The 19,086-nt window shown below is 32.3% G+C and overlaps 1 protein-coding gene across 1 annotated transcript; it reads right to left on the bottom strand.

Annotated features, from left to right (window-relative positions):
- Positions 1-5,403: 5,403 nt before the first annotated feature.
- Positions 5,404-17,996, bottom strand: Rpn7 (Regulatory particle non-ATPase 7). The gene is made up of 6 exons (XM_023171520.2): positions 17,718-17,996; positions 9,992-10,343; positions 9,540-9,759; positions 9,368-9,476; positions 8,627-8,795; positions 5,404-5,636 (listed from the first exon to the last, which is right to left on the bottom strand). The coding sequence occupies exons 1-6, from the start codon at positions 17,860-17,862 to the stop codon at positions 5,462-5,464; spliced, it is 1,170 nt and encodes a 389-aa protein (XP_023027288.2). The 5' UTR covers positions 17,863-17,996; the 3' UTR covers positions 5,404-5,461.
- Between the last annotated feature and the right edge of the window lie 1,090 nt (positions 17,997-19,086).

A 19,086-nucleotide genomic window follows, 5' to 3' on the forward strand; every position in this document is an offset into this window, starting at 1 on the left:
CGCCAATTAATTATCTTCTAAGACATATTGAAAGCACTTCTGATAAAGGATAACTAATTCAAGCTTATTACTTTTGAATTTTCTGGTTTAGAAACTGCCGTGGTCTTCTTTGATTACAATCTCCAAACGTTTCACCTGCAACAGTAACAGTCATCTTCATTGGCGTGGTCGAAGTACTCTTCTTCTTGATGTATCAACTAAAGTTTTAGTTGATATGTCTAGAAGAGTACTTCGACCACGCCACTGAAGATGACTGCCGCGGTAGTAGTTGAAACGTTTGGAGATCGTAGCGTTTGGAGATTGTAACCAAAGAAGACTGATACTTTAGTTGATACGTCAAGAAGAGGAGTACTTCGACCACCCCACTGAAGAGGACTGTCTCAGTAGCAGTTGAAACGGTCGGAGATTATAACCAAAGAAGACCAAGGCAAAACCCGGAAACCAAGCAAAACAACTAGTATATCTGTTTAAATATACTGATAAATAGAATACAATAAAGTTTCAATGACCGATTATATTCTATATCACAATGGAAAATCAAAACTATTATTCATTATTATATATTTTGTTTTTTCAGTGCATTCTTTCCATATTGGTTTGTAAAAATCTATATAAAAAAACCCCCTTCTCTTCGACCTTAAAATCTGTAGATTTCCTTTTTCACATTTTGTCAGTGAAAAAAATTCAAGTCAGGCTTATTAGGTACATATTTTGTTCTGATTTAATAATAATAATAATGTTTATTCAAGGAAATAGTTCATGAAGAAAACAGTGTTACATGAATAATAATGAGTAAACATTGAAAACATCACGGAAGTATTCAAGATACTTGTATGTGATGATGCTAGAACAAACAAACAAATATATACATACATATATAGTACACATAACCGTAAACACTAACTGTTTCACACATCTAATATATCTACTACTTATATATCAGTATACCTACACATATAACCAGCAGAGCCACTTAACAACTGAATAGATTTGTTCCCTCCGTTAACCGGTCACACCCCTACGAGCAACCCTCAGAAGTCTTCGACAGACTTGTACGAGCAAGGAAAGACGGGGCTCCTATCCTGTAAAGTGCTATCCTGATTAAGGATTTCTTCAACCAAAAACTTTAGCCAAAATTGTAAAAATATTAAAATAAAGAATATAAAGGAGTATAAAATTAAATGAAAACGAGCTCTCAATTTGTTTTTTGCTTCATCGTAAGTATTTTAGATTTATAAGATTGTTAAAAATGTCTCTTCCACTTTGCATAATCCAATCTTTGACCTCATCTTTATATTTTCAGAATTTGTCTATGCTTTTTATTTTAACTGGTAGTAGATTGTATAACCTTGGAGCGATGTATTTACATGAACGTTGACCAATTGTTTTTGCACTTGTGCAGGTATATATTGATTTCCCTCTTGTTTCATAATTATGAACTAGAGTATTTACTGGTATTTTTTCTTGTGGATGTTATTTAATACATTTTGACAAAAAAGCTGCCTTACATCAAGAAATTGGCTCTCTTGAAACAGGGAATCAGTTGGGAAGTCAATATTCTTTCGGTAGATGATTTTAATAATCCATTTTTGGATTACATTCAGGTTATGTAAGTGGTGTTCAGCCACTCCACCCCATCCCAAAATATCATAACTAATAAGCGACTGGACCAAAGAGAAATACAACGTTCTAAGATTTTTTAAATCGAGGAAGTATTTCAGGTACCTGAATCTAGACAGTGGGCCTCTTATTTTATTGATAACATTTTTTATGTGGTTGTCCTATCGGAGGTGTCGATCAAGTATAATAACTAGGTATTTCACTGTTGTTGCTTCAGGTATTTGTGTGTTTGTTTGAAGGTGATTGACAATGTTTCGTGATGAATTTCACTAGTTCGGACTTCCATTGTCTACTATATAAAATGATATTCTTTTTTACTTGTTTCAGGGATTTCAAATCATTTTATATAGTAGACAATGGAAGTCCGAACTAGTGAAATATTTGTGTGTTATTGTCTATATTTAGGGAGCCAAGGTTTGGTAAGTTGTTAATGGTAAATATTGTGTTTTGTCACAGTTCAAAGTGAGTTTGTTAAACTGAAACCAAGAATTGAATATTTTGACGTCATTTTCAATATCACTTTTTAGGTCATACCACGTTTTTGCCTGGTAGAATATTGCAGTGTCATCAGAAAAACTAAGGACTCTCCCCTTCATGTGCAATGTCATCATGTCATTGATATTCTGTTTTTACTTTTTGTAATTCTTATTAACTTAGTGTTTTTTTCTATAAAGTGTTTCAGTTTATCGATAAAGGTTCTTGTGGAATAACTTAAATCATCTGATCCATAGATTTCCTCCCATGTTTCCCTATCAAGGTCTATTTTAAGATTTTCATAATCAAGAAATTTTTTAAAATGAGTTTTATTCTGGCTAATTGATATCTCGGGTATATTTATATATGTAATGTGGTGAAAATATATTTATCTATCTACCAGGAAGAACGATCGCTGTAGGAAAATGGTCGGTAATGTCATAATGGAATATGAATGATTTTGTGTCATTTTCTATCTGTTGGTTTCCTTTCACAAATATGTGATCTAAGCACGTTTTGCTCAGAGGTCTTGTCACTTTATTTATAAAGGACGTGAAATTGTATATATTTAGGATATTTTTATATTACTCTATGTAATCTTCCTCGCCTAACAAGTCAATGTTAATGTCACCTGTGGGCTTTGTGTTTTTCTAAATATTGAATTAATTCATCATTAAAAAACTTTGGACTTATGCTGGGGGATTTGTATAAGGCAGTTATGCTAATATTCCTGAAATTTTGAGATATATTTACCTCCAACGCCTTGATGTCACCAATCTCTATAATTTTGAATTTATAGTTAAGTTCAGTATTTATGTATATAACAATGCCGTCATTACGATTCAAATTACCCCCATTGTATAATAAATCATATTTATGGAGATTAAAAGTTTTTGATGGATCATAGAGATTGAACGTTTCTGTAAGCACAATTACGTGAAATTATGTTTTGAGATTATTCAAAAATACAGATAATTCATCAAAATGTTTCGCTAAACTTCTAATGTTGAACTGGATCATTTTAAAGTCTTTGCTTGTGGCTGTAGGATATTCATCATTGAAGTCTTTTATGTTATTAATGGTCTTAGAATCAACTGTTATATGTGTATAGTTTTTAATATAAGGGTCCATTTTGATAATGAGAAGTAATCAAAAACAATTTGAGGACATATAAAAACAAAATTTATGACAAAAAATTAAATAACAGTAATACTAATGATACTAAGTGCAAAAGAAAGCAGAAAGACTCACAAATTGAGCTAAAGGGCTATGATTTATATTCTTCAGTCCGACTTTTGAGAACGTGTAAAGTGCCTGGAGTGGATATTGTCTAGTAGAGTTCTCTTTCCCTTCTTTCTCTTCTTCCCCTTGTTTTTTCTACCAGTTTGGGTTTGGGAAAAGAATGTGGTAATACAGCAGGCTTCTTCTTCATTTCCTGTTTGAGATTCTTCGCTGTTACTCTCTTCTTCGTTTCGTTGTTTCAATTCTTCAACAGAGTATTTCTCAGTGTCGCTCAGAAACAATGTATTCCTTATTATTCTTGCACTCACTATATTGTTTTCTTTGGCTGTTTTCAGGTGGTGTCTCAGAATTTTATAATCCTCTCTGTCCTTCTTAAGTCACTGGCAATCGATATATTCTTCCCTTTTAATTTAAATGTGTTATTCAAAATGGATTTTTTCCCTAGGAAAGATGTGAATTCTAGAAGGATTGGTTTTTTCTCCCCTGTACCAATATATGAAATGTTGTTTATATCTTTGACGGTGAGTTCTGTTCCTAGTAAATCGTTGAGGTTTTTGAGTGTGTCAGGTAGTAAATCTGATACTGACAGTCCAAATATAACAATGTTTTTCTTCCTGTTTTTCCTTTCCAACCAACTACAGCACTCTTCTAGCTCTTTGACTTGTTTTTCAACAGCAGTAATTTTAGTATTAGTTACGATGCAACTTGTTGGATCTCAGCTTTCAGGTCACTTGTTTGTTTTTCATTTGCCACAAGAAGCAGCTGGTATAAATCTCCAGTGGAAATTTCTCTTTCATTATCAGAGGCATTCATTTTCGAGAAAGCGAATTTTGGAGAATTAGCACACAGCCACTTTTATTTATTCTCGTTCACGGAACACAATTTTAACTATTGGTCCACAGCCGTTTCTTATCAACAGTTTTTCTTCAGTTGGTTTTTCTGCTCAGAGGCAGAATTGCAGGTTGGATGAACTTTTTTCAATATAACTGCATTTATAAGAACACTATCAAAAGTTCGATCACACACCGATAATCAGCTTGATTTGAGGAGTCAGCATATCAAATTTCATGAATATACTCGCACTAGTTCACTAGAAATTTCGTAATATTCACAGAGGCACTTTTCACACGTGTGTACGGTGCTATGGTAAATATTTTTTACACGTATGGATGACTTTTTGATCTTTGGATATTGATATTGTATTCCAATATTTTCACATAGTATTGAATTTTACTGTTAGGTACAAACTGAATGTAAATTATCAAATTTTGATACAGTTGTACCATCTAATATACTTCACTCACATTTTATATAAAAATAATACCTGATTTTGGAGATGCTCATGGCTATCATTTTGAATACCCAGTTGGGGTGGGTAAAACGCAGTTTTTGATACTGAACACCTGGGCTAAGTATTATAGACTGAAAGGGACAATTTGTTTCAAATTCATTTATCATAACAGTGGATTATTCAAATGGACTCAAATTTCAAAATTTAATATAGAATAAGGAAAATAACTTTTGTCTAATTTCTACTGAGCTTATTATTTGTTTTGACCGGTTTCGGTTTATTAGACCATTTTCAAGTAACTCAAATGAGTTGTAATAAATAATAAACTTAGTAGAAATTAGACAAGTTATTTTCTTTATTCTATATTCAATGTGAATCGAACAACTCTAGTGAATTTTTTATACTTAAATTAGTACTTTGGTAAACCCCACTTGTCCGCATTCAATGCAGACAAAGCAAAGTCGTTTTTTTACCAGAGATGTTTTTCAAATGACTAACTGAATTATTTTAAACCATATAAAGATCACGAAATTAAAAAAAAAAACAGGAGAAATGTTTCATGGTACAACATGAAAATTCATTCAAACTGAACCAGGTGATAGTAAAAGATGCATAAAAAAATCGTTTTTTTCTATACATTAGAGAAGTTCAAGCATTCTAGACCTGCAAAACTCAGTTTATCTTCTCTCTGGAATATATTTAATTTAATTATAAACAATAAATTTAGTACACACTCCTGCTGAATAATTTAGCTCATCTCAAACAAATTACAAATGAATGTTCAACACATTTTTAATAATTTTTTTCACCGTGATTAGTATTAACAAAAATATCCTAAATATTAATGACACGAGACAGCTTTTGCACTCGATTCAAAAGCAAATCTCCCTGTTTAACAACAGAATTGAATTGTGCATTTTTTAGATCTGGACGGTTGGTTTCCACAATTCCTCCAACTCTATCAATTTTGCAATGTAGTCGACCCGCAGCAATGAATGTTGATAACTCTCTGAAAATAAAAAGAGATATGTTAGAGACTGACCAGGGAAAAAGGATAGGAACTATTTTCACAATTTCACAGTTTTTCTCTAGAAATAAATTTATGTTGAAAACACCAATCGGTACTCCAAAATTTCCAAAATTCATAATAAGCCATAGACAGGGAAACAGTGGTGTCTCAGTGCCTGAACCCAAACCAAACTTCGACCATATATTTTTCACACAAGAATTTATTTAGTCGGTGGTAAGTTGATTTTGCTACGTTACAACACTAACAGGACAGAATCTTGCAATGAGCAAGGAACATCAATGTAAGGGCCAACAAAATGTGTGGATCAATATTTTCACAGAGCCAGGTTGTACTAAAGGCACCAAAGAACCCAGTGCCAGGATACTTAGGTATCATGGCAACGGATCCTCAACTCCATATATAGGTACTGAACCAGCTGTGGTAGTACCAAAACCTTTGGTACCATACCAGATTGGGGTTCCATACCATACCAAATATCGTCATCGTCCATCCTGTCCTTTCCAGGAAGGTGGACAGGTCACTGAGAAACATCTCCTTTATATCAGCAGGTGAAGGCCAAGACTCGCCGAACCCACACTCTCTTATTGACGATAACTCCGGGCACTCGCATAGGACATGCCTGACAGTCTCATCTTCCTGTTCACACATCCTTCATAGATATGAGTCCACTAGCCCCATTTTATGGAGGTGTTTCTTTAGTTGACAGTCAGAAATCTCTTTAGGGATTGAACATGGGTGTAACATTTGGCTAGTTCTGCAATTGCTGAAGTCATCAGGCCGTGGGTGCCACTGGGTCCTAAAATCCTTAGTCCAGCCGCTTCCTTGGCTAAAGAGTCGGCAATGCGATTACCTTTACTCTTGTCGTGCCCTTTAACCCACCTCAGGATAATGGTATTATCTACCGAGGCTTTGACTAAATCTTGGTGACTCTAGTACTAGCCCTGAGGTTACACGCTGTCTGTTCAAGGCTAATAGGGCTTGTCTGCTATCAGTACAGATTGTTATGTTTTTGCCAGAAATTTCTTTCATGGTTATTTATTTTGTGGCAATCGAGATACCAGCCAGTTCTGTTTGGAGCACGCTGGTATTTTTTCTCATTCCCCACTTAATCCTTAGACTTAGTGATCTGTGAAATTGATGACTTGTTTATTTTGTGGAAATTCAGGATCACTTTTGCCTAATTTCTACTAGTTATCTCATTTTCACGATCAGTTTCGACTTTTATCTCATTATCAAGTATGAAACTAACATCTGAAATCTGAAAAGGAGGTTATATAGGGAGTTCATTCAAGTGAAATTTTATTGACTTCTACCAAGGAACTACTATATTCTAACAAATTTGCAGTAAATAATATGCTCCATTTTTATTAGTTGCATGGCTATCGTCTGGAATAGGCATTGATGAAAGAGTGAAATTACTTGTTAGTATATTAAGACTATATTGCTCTATCCCTGGAGGATACATCATTGGATGTGGTTCCTAGACATTATTGTTCGGACTGTTCACAGTAGAATCTAAAGAGTAACTTAATTAGAGATGAAGTGTCTTGGAAAACTACATTGCCTTACAGTGAAGTTGGACCAGTAGGATCCCATAAAATTGATTTAATTTCTCGTAATTATCAGTACTAAGATGAAATGAGTCATGTGTTTTTGATTATAACATTCTCTGTTTAAAGGAATAAATAGTAGACTTTGCTATTAGAAAACTATATTATTGAAATAGGTAAATTTTCTGTCATAGCTAACATATTTTCAAGAAATCTTTGAAAAACAGTATTATTTTTGGGAAAGGAATGTTTTGGCTTTCTTCTTCGTCTTCAACTATATAAAAAATTAGGGAATTTTCCAAAGAAATGAAGAAAGCAATTGATTTCAGAGACAAACTGAAAGGAAAATGCTTCTCGAGACAACTATTTTCATATAAATATTGAATTACATGAAAGAAAAAATACTTTTGAACAATTCAATGTTCATATAAAGGTAATTGTTTTGAAAGTATTTTTCTTTCATGTAATTCAATGTTCATATAAAAGTAGCTGTTTTGAGAGGGTTTTTTTCAGTTTGTGTCTGAAAGTCACTTCTTCGCATGATCTACACATCTTTATGAAGTGGTAATTTTTTCAAATTGATTGCTTTCTTTCATTTTTTTTTAAAGATTCCCAGTTTTTGTTGTATAAACATAGATAAGTAGAAAGTTAAAACCTTTCTTTCCCAAAAAATTAATCTTTCCTAAAAGATACCCCTTTCAATTCAGTAGATATTATATTGTGACAAGCAGGAAACTCTATACTTGATCAAAAGAGAGAAATCTACATAAATAGAGTAACGATATTTGAACGTTTTTTTGAGTGAAATTTCACAATGTAGAATTTATTGGTAATTACATTCGAAGTGATCCTTTTTTGAAGCTTGGAAAAACATCAATCTGTGATCCCAAAAAGAAACCTTTCAAGATCATTTTCAATTTGAAAATGACTGTCAATCCTGTTCTTTGAAATCAATGAATAACTTTTTGATTCAAAACTGAAAAATTAATAAGTAACCACTCTCTGGCTTGGAAAAAGATTATTGAAGTTGACAAAGTTGCTAACTAGGAATCTGAAACCTTGGTCAATTTTCACAGGAAAGGTGATATTAGTTCCGGGATGGTGTTCATAATCATTCTTCAGGTGGACAATAATCAATTTGTCTTATGTGTTTATATTTCAGAAGGTTTGTTGAAAAAAATACATATTAGAGTTTAAAATTTTAAATATTTGAAGTTTTCATAATTTACGAGAATAAATCAAGGCCTTACTACATTGCTTACCATAATTTTGAAGAGACAATTACTCATGTGGATTACATTTAATACAATACAGAAGGCAAAATAGTCGCCAAAAAGCTGCTAACAAAACTATGAAAATAAATTAGTTTTCAATACCATCTACACTTTTCCATGCTTGTTTAAAACAAGATATACTTACTGATCAATGTATTCCATAGAAACACCAAAAGCTTCAGCCATGTACTGTAGGGTGAGAGATCTATATGATTCTAGTAACTGTGTGTAGGCCAAAATCTTCATTTCTCGAACATAATAGCGATAATGAGGATTCATGAAGTAGTCTTTTCTGAGAGTGGTTTCTACTTCCGCTAGAAAATAAATTGTACAATTAATGAATGATGAAGGGAAAAATCTCGGTATATCAATTCATCACGTTTTCAAATTCAAACGAGAATATTGAAGATGACAAAAATAATTCAAACACAATCGAAATATCATAGTTGAAAATGACAACCGAATTGAAATTGTTTACCACTATGCAAATGAATATCAAATTTCGCTGAGACACAATTTTTAAGTTACTGTAAACATACAAGTGACCTCCGTAATACAAAACATTTCGTATGAGAAAGTCTTTTGAACTGTCAAACTTTTTGATGGTAATATTAGATTTAACTCAGCAAGGCCAGTGTCGCTAAGTTGCAAAATTTATGGGACAGCTTCCGTATTCACGCCTGCAGGAAAGTATGGAAAAATTACCTCACTGTTCTGAGTTCTTGTGATTTCTTCGATACTGATTCACTCATTTGGAATATGCAGCAGTTTAGAAGCTGGTTATTTCTAATTATTCACTATTATGTTTTTTTCGTTACCTTTCATAAATTATTACTATGATACACCATACATTGTGCTTTTATGAAAAAACTTTTATTATAATTACCTAAATTTGAGAAGAATTCTGCATACTGGCAATTGTACAGTGAAAATAAATAATCCTTAACGAATGGTTCAGAATGAAGAACCTCCAGAATTTCTGACCCTTTAACAACCTGGAAGAAATAAATCAACATCAAGCGAATAATTTCATAATTCAAATCCAAATATTTTTCTACCTTATCTCGAAGTTGGTTCCTTGGAAGACTAATGATAGATGTATAAACTGTGTAGCGGACAAATGCTTTATAATCCATCAACTCATAAGATGTGAAAGTACTGACCGTGTCTATAAACAAGTTTGCTGCAGTCTTAAAATCTCTTACTGCCATACAGTAAGCACCCTGATATACTTTCAAGCGATTTCTCCTATCCCAATCACCACCTTCCTCTATTAAACTGAAAATGTATAATTTAATTTCAGGTTAACAGTGAATTATCAGAGAATAAAATACGGACTGTTGAGCTGTGGTCGAATGGATATTGTAGTACCAGTCAGTACTGACCGCTGCAGTAGCAGATGAAAGAAACATCTGGAACTACAAGTTCCATTCCACCAACACTGGATTTTGTTCTCTCCAATCAGACTCAAGCCTTGAAATGTATAGGTTCTTATGTAGAATATACTCACGTTTTTGCTTTTTCAATATTTCTAGTGATGAGATCATGATCCATGAAGAATAAGCCTATTCTTATTAAATGGAAAATAATATCCAGTCTGTGCCCAAGCGAAACTGTCTTATCATAAGTTTGCCTAAATGTGCTCACGGCATTATCTTTATCACCGATTCGACTGAAGTACTCTGCCTTCCTCAAATATGCTTCCCTAACTTCCATTTCTCCTAAGTTTTTTTCAGCATCTTCAATGGCCTCATCCAAAAGTTTTATTTGTTCATCATTTTTCATTTTCATGGCTTTCAATAAGTTGTGATCCACTTTCCAGCCTGAGTCCTTACAAATTAATTCATACCAAGGAGCCATATCTACAATAGTAATGATTGAACTTTGAACTAGTACTATAACAATCAATATTTAATTGAGCACTAAATATATACGATGGTCAAAACATTTTAGATCAGGGCTGAAGCCTTCAAAAATGGAAAAAAGTGAAAAAAATGATATTAGGATGAAACCCATTAGAAAAGGATTGGGATATGATAAAAATGAAAAGAAAAATAAATTACGGGCGATCTGAGTTCGGGAAGTGGGAGGGAGTGACTTTTTAAGGGTAAAAAATGGTTTATCTCGAATTCCGGCAAAACTATTAGTCCTATGGAAAAAAGTTAAATGGCAAAGTTGTAGGTAATAAATAGATCTACAACTTTTTTATTCACAATTTTTTCACATATCCTCAAAATTTATGTGAAAAATTCAAATAACCAAGTTTTTGATTTTTAATTTTTCTTAAAACAACAAATTCTACGAAATTTGGCGAAAACTTACCTTTTTATGTCGTAAATACACTGAGATTTATTTGATTTAAAATTTTCATTTTTTCACCTTATTTTGAATCAATATCAAAAAAGCACCCTAATTTTCAATGGAAAATTCTCGCGTAAAAATATCAGCTTTTTTTCAAAAAGTCGGTGTGCTTTTTGTTCGTTGAAATCTCTTCTTTCTGATGGTGTAAAAAATATACATTACTATAGTAAATGTTCTCAGAAAATGAAAATAAACGAAAAAAAATCGAATTAGAAAAAACATTTTTTTAATCTTTATGTATAATTTTGGGCTATTTATTGAAATTTACACTTTAGTTACTTAAAAAACGTAAGATTCCATGTTACATTGATAGACGAAAAAATTACAAATCGAAATATACTGCTATAATTAACAAACAAATAAGTTATTATTTAATAAGACATCTACAATATTTTGAGAAGGTTGTAGAATCTTCTTTAAAAAAAATTGTAAATGCCTATTTATTGCTGTTTCAAAATAATTTATATACCTGAGTGACTACGGAAAATTTTAGCCCATTGAAAGGTATTTCATAGAGAAGTGGGGAAGGAGCTAGGAGGGTCTGTTCCTAATTTGTCAAATTTTGCCAATGTTTTTCATAAGAAAGATGCAAGTAAAGAAGATATAAAAAAATTAAATCTTTCATTTTGGCAAACCTCCCACCCACAGAAGGAGCAGCAGAACAACATTGTTACAGGGCAACGAACTGACAGCAACAAATTGGGGCTGGAAGCAACATCAACGTGGTATTATGCCCAAATTTACAGAAAAGGAATCAATTCCAGAAGTATTGCTTAAAACTATTTGCTGCAGCTGTGAAACTGGATGTAACAGTTTAAAATGTGGCTGTCGAAAACATGGTTCAAAATGCACAAATTTATGCTCAAATTGTCATGGACCTACGGAGGAGTTAATGATTCAGATGAAATAAACTTTTTAACTAAATGAAATTGCAGCAATCACATTTTTTTTGATGAAATTGTACATTGAATTGAAAAATGATTGAAAAAAAATCGAATTCGAGTTTTTTTCGATTTTTTGCATTTTTTGAGAACATTTTCTATAGTAATGTATATTTTTTATGCCATCATAAAGTAGAGGTTTCAATGAACAAAAAGCACACCGACTTTTTGAAAAAAGCTGATACTTTGACGCGAGAATTTTCGATTGAAAATTAGGATGCTTTTTCAATATTAAGTCAAGTAAGGTGAAAAATATTTTAAATTAAATAAATGACAGTGTGTTTGGAACGTAAAATGTAAGTTTTCACCAAATCTCGTAGAATTTTTGTTTTTGAAAAAAATATAAATAAAAAACAAAAAACTTGGTTATTTGAATTTTTCACATTAATTTTGAGGTAATGTGAAAAAATTGTAAATACAGAAGTTGTGAATCTATTTATTACCAACAACTTTGCCGTTTAACTATTTTCTATAGGACATGTAGTTTTGCCGGAAATCGAGATAAACCATTTTTACCCTTAAAAATTCACCCCCTCCCACTTCCTGAACTCAGATCGCCCGTAATTTATTTTCCTTTAATTTTTATCAGTTTTCCTTTCAGTTCCAGTTCCTTTTCTAATGGGTTTCATCCAACTGTTATTAATTTTTGTTTCAAAAATTATCTACCCTGGTCTATATACAGACACATAATATAAACTTTGAATTTTAAAATTGAAACAAACTTCAGTAGGCACAGTTTGAAAATATATATAGAATATAATATAAATGTGACTTTACTACTACTTTGATGATTCTCAAATTTTCAAGATACATTTAAAAAACGGAAACAAACTGAACCACGTAATAGAATTACCCTATATGTTTTGATGCAACTAAGAATGCTGCATCTATCCTAAAAATTTCAAATCGTAGCTCAGTTGTAACAGAGGACACAGTTATTCACTGAAGAAGGCTTTAGATACTGACAATCAAAACATCAATGAGTAACTCGATTTGAGATTTTTTACTTAGTGGTCTATTTTCAATAATTTTTTTTGTTACTGGAACATTTCTTTTTGTTTGTTTGAAAGTGGCTGACAATGTTTCATGGTGAATTTCGCTAGTTCGGATATAGATTTCAAATCATATTAGAATCAAGTAAGATGTCAGTATATTTTAAGTTAACTCTGATATCATTAATAAAAATGTTGGAAAGAAACGGCCCTAGGTGGCTTCCTTGTGGTACACCTGATAAACCATTAATTTCGTGAGATATGTTCATTTACTTTCATATTTTTGAATATTATTTTCATTTCAATTGATTCTCTGATTCTTCGACACTCAACAAGAAACATTTTCAAAACTAATATAGGAATGTAGGTTTTCACGGCTGCCGTCAATGTTTTGATTGGCTTCCGGGTTTTGCCGTGATCGTCTTTGGTTATAATCTCCAAACGTTTCAACTGCAACTGCGGCAGTCATCCTGAGTGGCGTGGTCGAAGTACTCTTCTTGACGTGTCAACTGACACACCACTGAAGATGACTGCCGCAGTTGCAGTTGAAACGTTTAGAGATTATAACTAAAGAAAACCACGGCAAAACCCGGGAGCCAATAAAACATTTTCAAAACTTTCAAACAATCCCATTTCAGTTCTAACTGAAGCTGCTTCCATGAGAAATGTGACTACAAATATTTTGGTATGGATTAACAACTCAAAACTCTTTCCTGTTATCAGAATATATATTCATGTAGAAGTATCTTAGGTATAGTAAGTGAATTTGAAATAGTCTGAAACGTCTGAAGGAGATGCATAATATCGACATAGCTCTGGTTACTAAATCACTTTATCGAGACCAATGTACGTACAGGCCAGCTGTGTTAACAGTGTTTCCCGGAGACTTGACAAAAATGGATAAGTCAGACTTTTCCCAAGTAGTAGGAAAAAATAAGCAGTGTTCAGGACTCTACTGATTACATCGAAGCAAAATCTGTTTTACGATACTGTGATTAAAAACGATTGTTTTAAATCACAGTAATAACAGTTCCATCTTGTACAAATCTCAAGCATACAAAAAATTTAGAATATTCACCATTCCAAATGTTTCTCTACAGTATCTAGCAAATTTCTGCCAGAAAACAAGTAGTTACCATGAAGGATATTGAATTATATCTGACAGATATTTATGCAAGTTTCCTCACATGGCAAAAATATGAATCGAGAGACATTGTTTTAGTTCTGGTGTGAAAAAAGTGTTTTCATTGGATTAATTTCATGCTAGAGATTATAATTCTGCTCTTTAAAGGTTACTATTGTTTAATTTGAGAGGTTTTTTTTATTGTCTTTGATGATTTCGCAAACTTCATAGGACAACGCAAACAGACAACTTTTTGTATTTTGGATCTTCCAAGAGCACTCAAAACGGCATTATTTCTATTCTCTCTGATATAGGAATATTTTTGAAAGGAACTTCAACAGTTTTTTTTCAAGTGATAGAATCATTATTTTTTTTGTGTCCAGATATATAACAAAATTCAAAATAAATTTATAATTCTGCTCTTCCACATACGTTTTTAATTTCAGAGAAATATTTTACAGTCAATTCCCCAAGAGCTTTCAGTGTCACATATTCTGAATATATCAATATACTTTACAGGTAACGTGGTATATCGGAAGGTATTTGATCCAGTGTATCTGAGCGAACTGTGTCTGTGAATAAAAATGATAAGCAGCATTTGAGTATATTTATATTATTATTAATATGCGGATTCTATTATTTACAAAAGTCAAGAATTTTTTGTCTTAAGTTTGAAAATTAGAAGTTATGGAGAATACAATCATGCCAAGGTTGAGCAGTCTGTGTATCCTTTGTAATTTTTCCCTATCTAGAAAACATTTATGGAATTGTCAAAAAAAAACAACGGGTTTGGTCCTTATATGGCCCAAAGTTTTTGTTACTTTTGCAGGTTCGATCAACTTGATTTGAACAGGTTGCATAGGATATGTACTCGATTGGAAACAACAATTATTTTAAAACATTATTAAGGAGTTGTATCAGAGTGAAAATAATAATACATAACTTTATTATTAATTTACTTGATTCCCCAAACACATTCCCGTTTTACATTTTGAAATGAATTTTTGTCAGTTGAGAGTACAAACTCGATATCAATACAGTTACTTGCGTCTAAACAATTCAATGATAATCAGTTACACATCCACAAGCTTTCATGGATTTTTTCAGATTTTTTATTCCCTAAGGGTTTCAGAATTTCAATTGAGATTTCAAGATTTTATTAAAAATTTCAAGATTTCTAATGAGATTTCAAGTTAGATTTCTGAATTTAAAGCATTTCTAGTCAATATACAGCTGAAGTGATGAAATAATGTGCAAATGTCATCAATTTGTGCATCTGATATGATCAAAACGATCTAGCTACTGCTCCAAGCAATCTAACCAATCAATGAAGAACTGCTTTTATTTTTGATATTCACTAGTAATGAAATACCTCCTGTTAAGATTTTGGGTTAATTTTTTAAAATTAATCAGCACTTTAATATTTATTATATAAAAATATATTTCATATTACTCCTATAAATCTAACAGAACCACTTCAAAATTTTTTGTTTATTTTAAGGCCATAATTTTAGTCTAATTTCGAACTCTATCTAGGTATCACGGATTCTGCTAGCTCAACGTTATGCTATCAGAACCCAACCAACCACCTATTGTCTCCTATTGCCGATTTTCTAATAGTTGTTTTTTTAATCTGTGGGTTCTGCTAGCTAGACCGTTAAACTGACAGAACCAAATCAAACTTGTATACTTCATGGAAAATATGAACTTGCAATAATTTTACTCATTGCAGGCTTCTACATTATCGTATTGAACATTTTGCACCCCGTTTGAAATTAATATTTGGGTGATTATCTCAGACACACGATAAAAGCAGGAAATAATTTTTTGATAATATCCTTTTACTCTCTGTGAGATAGAACTATATTGACAATTTAGTTCCACCGTTATGTTCAACTTTTTGGAAAATTTGAACTTGTACAGCTTATCAAAACTAGGAAGAGACTTGAGATTTCTATCTCTCTCACACAGTCTCCTAACGAACGAGCATCCTAGGAAAGGTCCTAACTCGAGACTTTGAAGTTGCTTCCTAGATTTGACAAGCTGTAATAATTTCAAGCTCATTTTAGGCTTATTCATTACGATACAGACCAAAGGAGCCTAAAATTGTCAATATATTTCTACTTATCTGACATAGAGTATTTTCAAATGAGTGTTTCCCTAGCTACTATGTGTGACTCCAGTAATCTCCCAAATATTCAATTCAAAAAAGTATCAACACTATCATAATGAACGAGCCTAAAATTATTGCAAGTTCAAAATTTTTGAAAGAAAGGATTTTGATTGGCCCCACTGATTAAAAAAAAATAATTCATGGGATGCTCGAAATATTTCTCTCTTCCACTTTTGAAAAATCTTTCCAAAAAATTGTTTTCCGACACTACAACATGTGTTGAGGTAGCCACCCAAATATTTAATTAATTGGGAGAACAAAAAAATTGATCAATAGCATAATGGAAGAATTAATGCATGATTAAAATTTACAAAAAGTGAAGGATTTCCATCGAGTTCTAGCAGCCCAACGGTAGAAAAAGCTAGCAGAATCCACTGGTGGAAAGTCAGCAATGTGGGTTCACAAGAGCCTCAAAATGAGCTTTAAATTCTCAATATAATTATTTTTCACCTATGATTGAAGAATATTCATCACTTGGTCCTGAGGTAGTCACCCAAATATTTATTTCAAACGAGGAGCCAAAAATGTTCAACATTCTCAATATTTCCAAAAAGTGAAGGATTTCGATTTGGTTCTGTCAGTTTAAGGGTAAAGCTAACAGAACTCAGTATATTTTCAAACAATCGTTAGTTGGCAAAGGGGGGTCATGGGAGCCTAAAATGTTCCAAAAATTCTCATTACATTTCTTTGTCACCTCAAGTTGAATTATATTTTCGAAAAATTATTTCAGGCTTTTATCACGTGTATGCGGTAATCACCTAAATATTTAATTCAAGGAGTAGAAAAACATGTTCAATATAGTATTGAAAAAGCCTAAAATGAGCATGAAATTTGGTTCCGCCACCTTAACGGTGAAACAAGTAGAACACACAGATTTGAAAGAAAACACTACTTGAAAAATCTGCAACAGAGGGCAATAGGAGCCTGAAATCAGCCTAAATATGACGTGGTCTGATTCAAGGAAATGTATTTTTCTGTGGTTTTTCTGCTAGCCTAACGTTAGGCTAGCTGAATCTGATAATTTTAATTTTCCAGTATGTACAGGCATCATTGAAATAAGAGCTCTCCCTGATAAAACAACTACTTTAACTATAACATTACAAAAACTGTTTCATCTTCCTTCCTTCCCAAGGAAGCTTACTTGAAGGTATTTTGTTGATGATGACTATTCATTCTTTTATCATCCCAAGTGTATATATCATATATTTGAAGTGAGACACTAGTCGCATCTATGTCATTTTTTTAATGATCATGCTTAGGCGGATATCCATGATCTTTTTGAAAAGCGGACTGATATTATGTTTCCTTCAGTCATTCAATCGATGAGTTGAGATGTGGTATAATTTCTAGCCTCTTTGTGAGAGAACAAAGTTGTCAGTTTTAGCTATTTCCCATATTTCCGATATGAATTCAACCAGTCATGAATTGTATCTTTTATATAAAATTTAATGAACATTGTCACACAACTTAACCAATTAACAGACTTTTTCAGATAATTTTGTCTTCCTGGTGCATTTAATATAACAAATTACTGTATATTGTCATACTGTACATTGTAAGAGTATGACGAATAGTAGAAGTGTTCACCAATGGAAAAAAATGACTGGCCCTTGAATTTCGAATTATAATAACTAATTTCAACTTACCATCTTTTTTGATTGCTTCTGTGATTTTTGTATGTACCAATGTATCATTCTGATACTCTGGTAAGGTTAGTAGAAATTTATAATGCGCTAATTCCAAGTCCGGGTTCTTTTCCAGACCTTGGTCCTCCAAATTTTCAATAGGCATGATTATGTCTTAGAGAAGTTATACTACAAAACTACAAACTGATCAAACAACAGTAGAAAGCTATAGCTACACTGTGATCAGTGTGATCAAACTTTTGAGGCAATCACAATATTCACAATGACAAGACGAAAATTCTGACAACTGACAACTCTTGGTGTCAAACGCCAAATGTGAAATCTGAGCTTTGTTCGTTTGTCAAAGAATAGCTATTCCGCATCAAAGGTATTTGAAGTTTCTGCCAGTTTGCTTCTGAAATTTATCATGATTCTCGAATATTCAGAGGTGTACACTACTCATTTTGAAGAAGTAAAATACATCCACCACATATGATTTGCTATGCGATTCATCGTTATATTTTTCAATTTTCCCAGAAACAAAATCAGACAAAACAAGCATTTTCCCTAAGAAGGAAATGGGTATGGGGAGTATGCTAAAACAAAGGACATGTTAAAATAATGATTCGACTGTACTTAGAATAGATAAATGTTCAAATTGGAAAAAATTCTACTCATATAGAAGTGTGTTTGTTCATGATAACATTTTTTTCAACATACATTGGAGAAGTAAACCAATCGAATATAGGCAAATATTTCAATAGGTACTTAGATTCTCAATATTGATTGTTAATGAGGGCCATTATGTCGTACAGCCACGAAAGCGATTTATCGAATAAAACAAAAATTATCATTATGTAATCGACTCTCCCAAGATAGTCATATCTTGGGACAGTGTATAGATTTTCGAGAAAGTAAAATTATTATTCGTAAATAGGAAAGATGTTTGTATTTTTTCATTTTTTGAAATAATTGATGTTTTTATTAGAACGCTGAAACAGTAAAAAAAATAATTCTCTCTCCTCTTCTGGATATTTAAATTTGGAAATAGCCCTACAATTTGAACTCGATTAGATCTTTTGAATTTAATTAACTTTCCTCAAATGTCGTGGTTATCATAATGAACTATGAATAATAACTTTTGTACTTGTGATGCACTGTTTGAAACCTTTGGTGTAGTAATAAATATTACTGGAGTTTTTCCACTCACAGATTGATCTTCCTCATGAAGATGATCACTTGGAAATCGAAACACGTGTCGAGGAGTTAAAATAACGGTTTGGTGTTGGAAAAAACTCCAGTAATATGGATAATAATAGAGAAGAATGTTTCAAATTTGTGCTTGATGATCAACGATAATAATATAAAAGTATCCTACAAAACATACAGA

The sequence above is a fragment of the Leptinotarsa decemlineata genome, unplaced genomic scaffold (genome assembly GCF_025532065.1).
Source record: "Leptinotarsa decemlineata unplaced genomic scaffold, Ldec_3_MD MMD2_tig00026358_RagTag_RagTag, whole genome shotgun sequence".
Classification (NCBI taxonomy): Eukaryota; Metazoa; Arthropoda; class Insecta; order Coleoptera; family Chrysomelidae; genus Leptinotarsa; species Leptinotarsa decemlineata.

Excerpts from the sequence above, each read along its gene's own strand:
- Rpn7 (XM_023171520.2), bottom strand. The coding sequence starts at position 17,862 with ATGCCTATTGAAAATTTGGAGGACCAAGGTCTGGAAAAGAACCCGGAC. Across the intron at positions 10,344-17,717 it reads AGAAGCAATCAAAAAAGATG|ATATGGCTCCTTGGTATGAA; the intron begins GTAAGTTGAAAT and ends TTACTATTGTAG. Across the intron at positions 9,477-9,539 it reads GGAACCAACTTCGAGATAAG|GTTGTTAAAGGGTCAGAAAT; the intron begins GTAGAAAAATAT and ends TATTTCTTCCAG.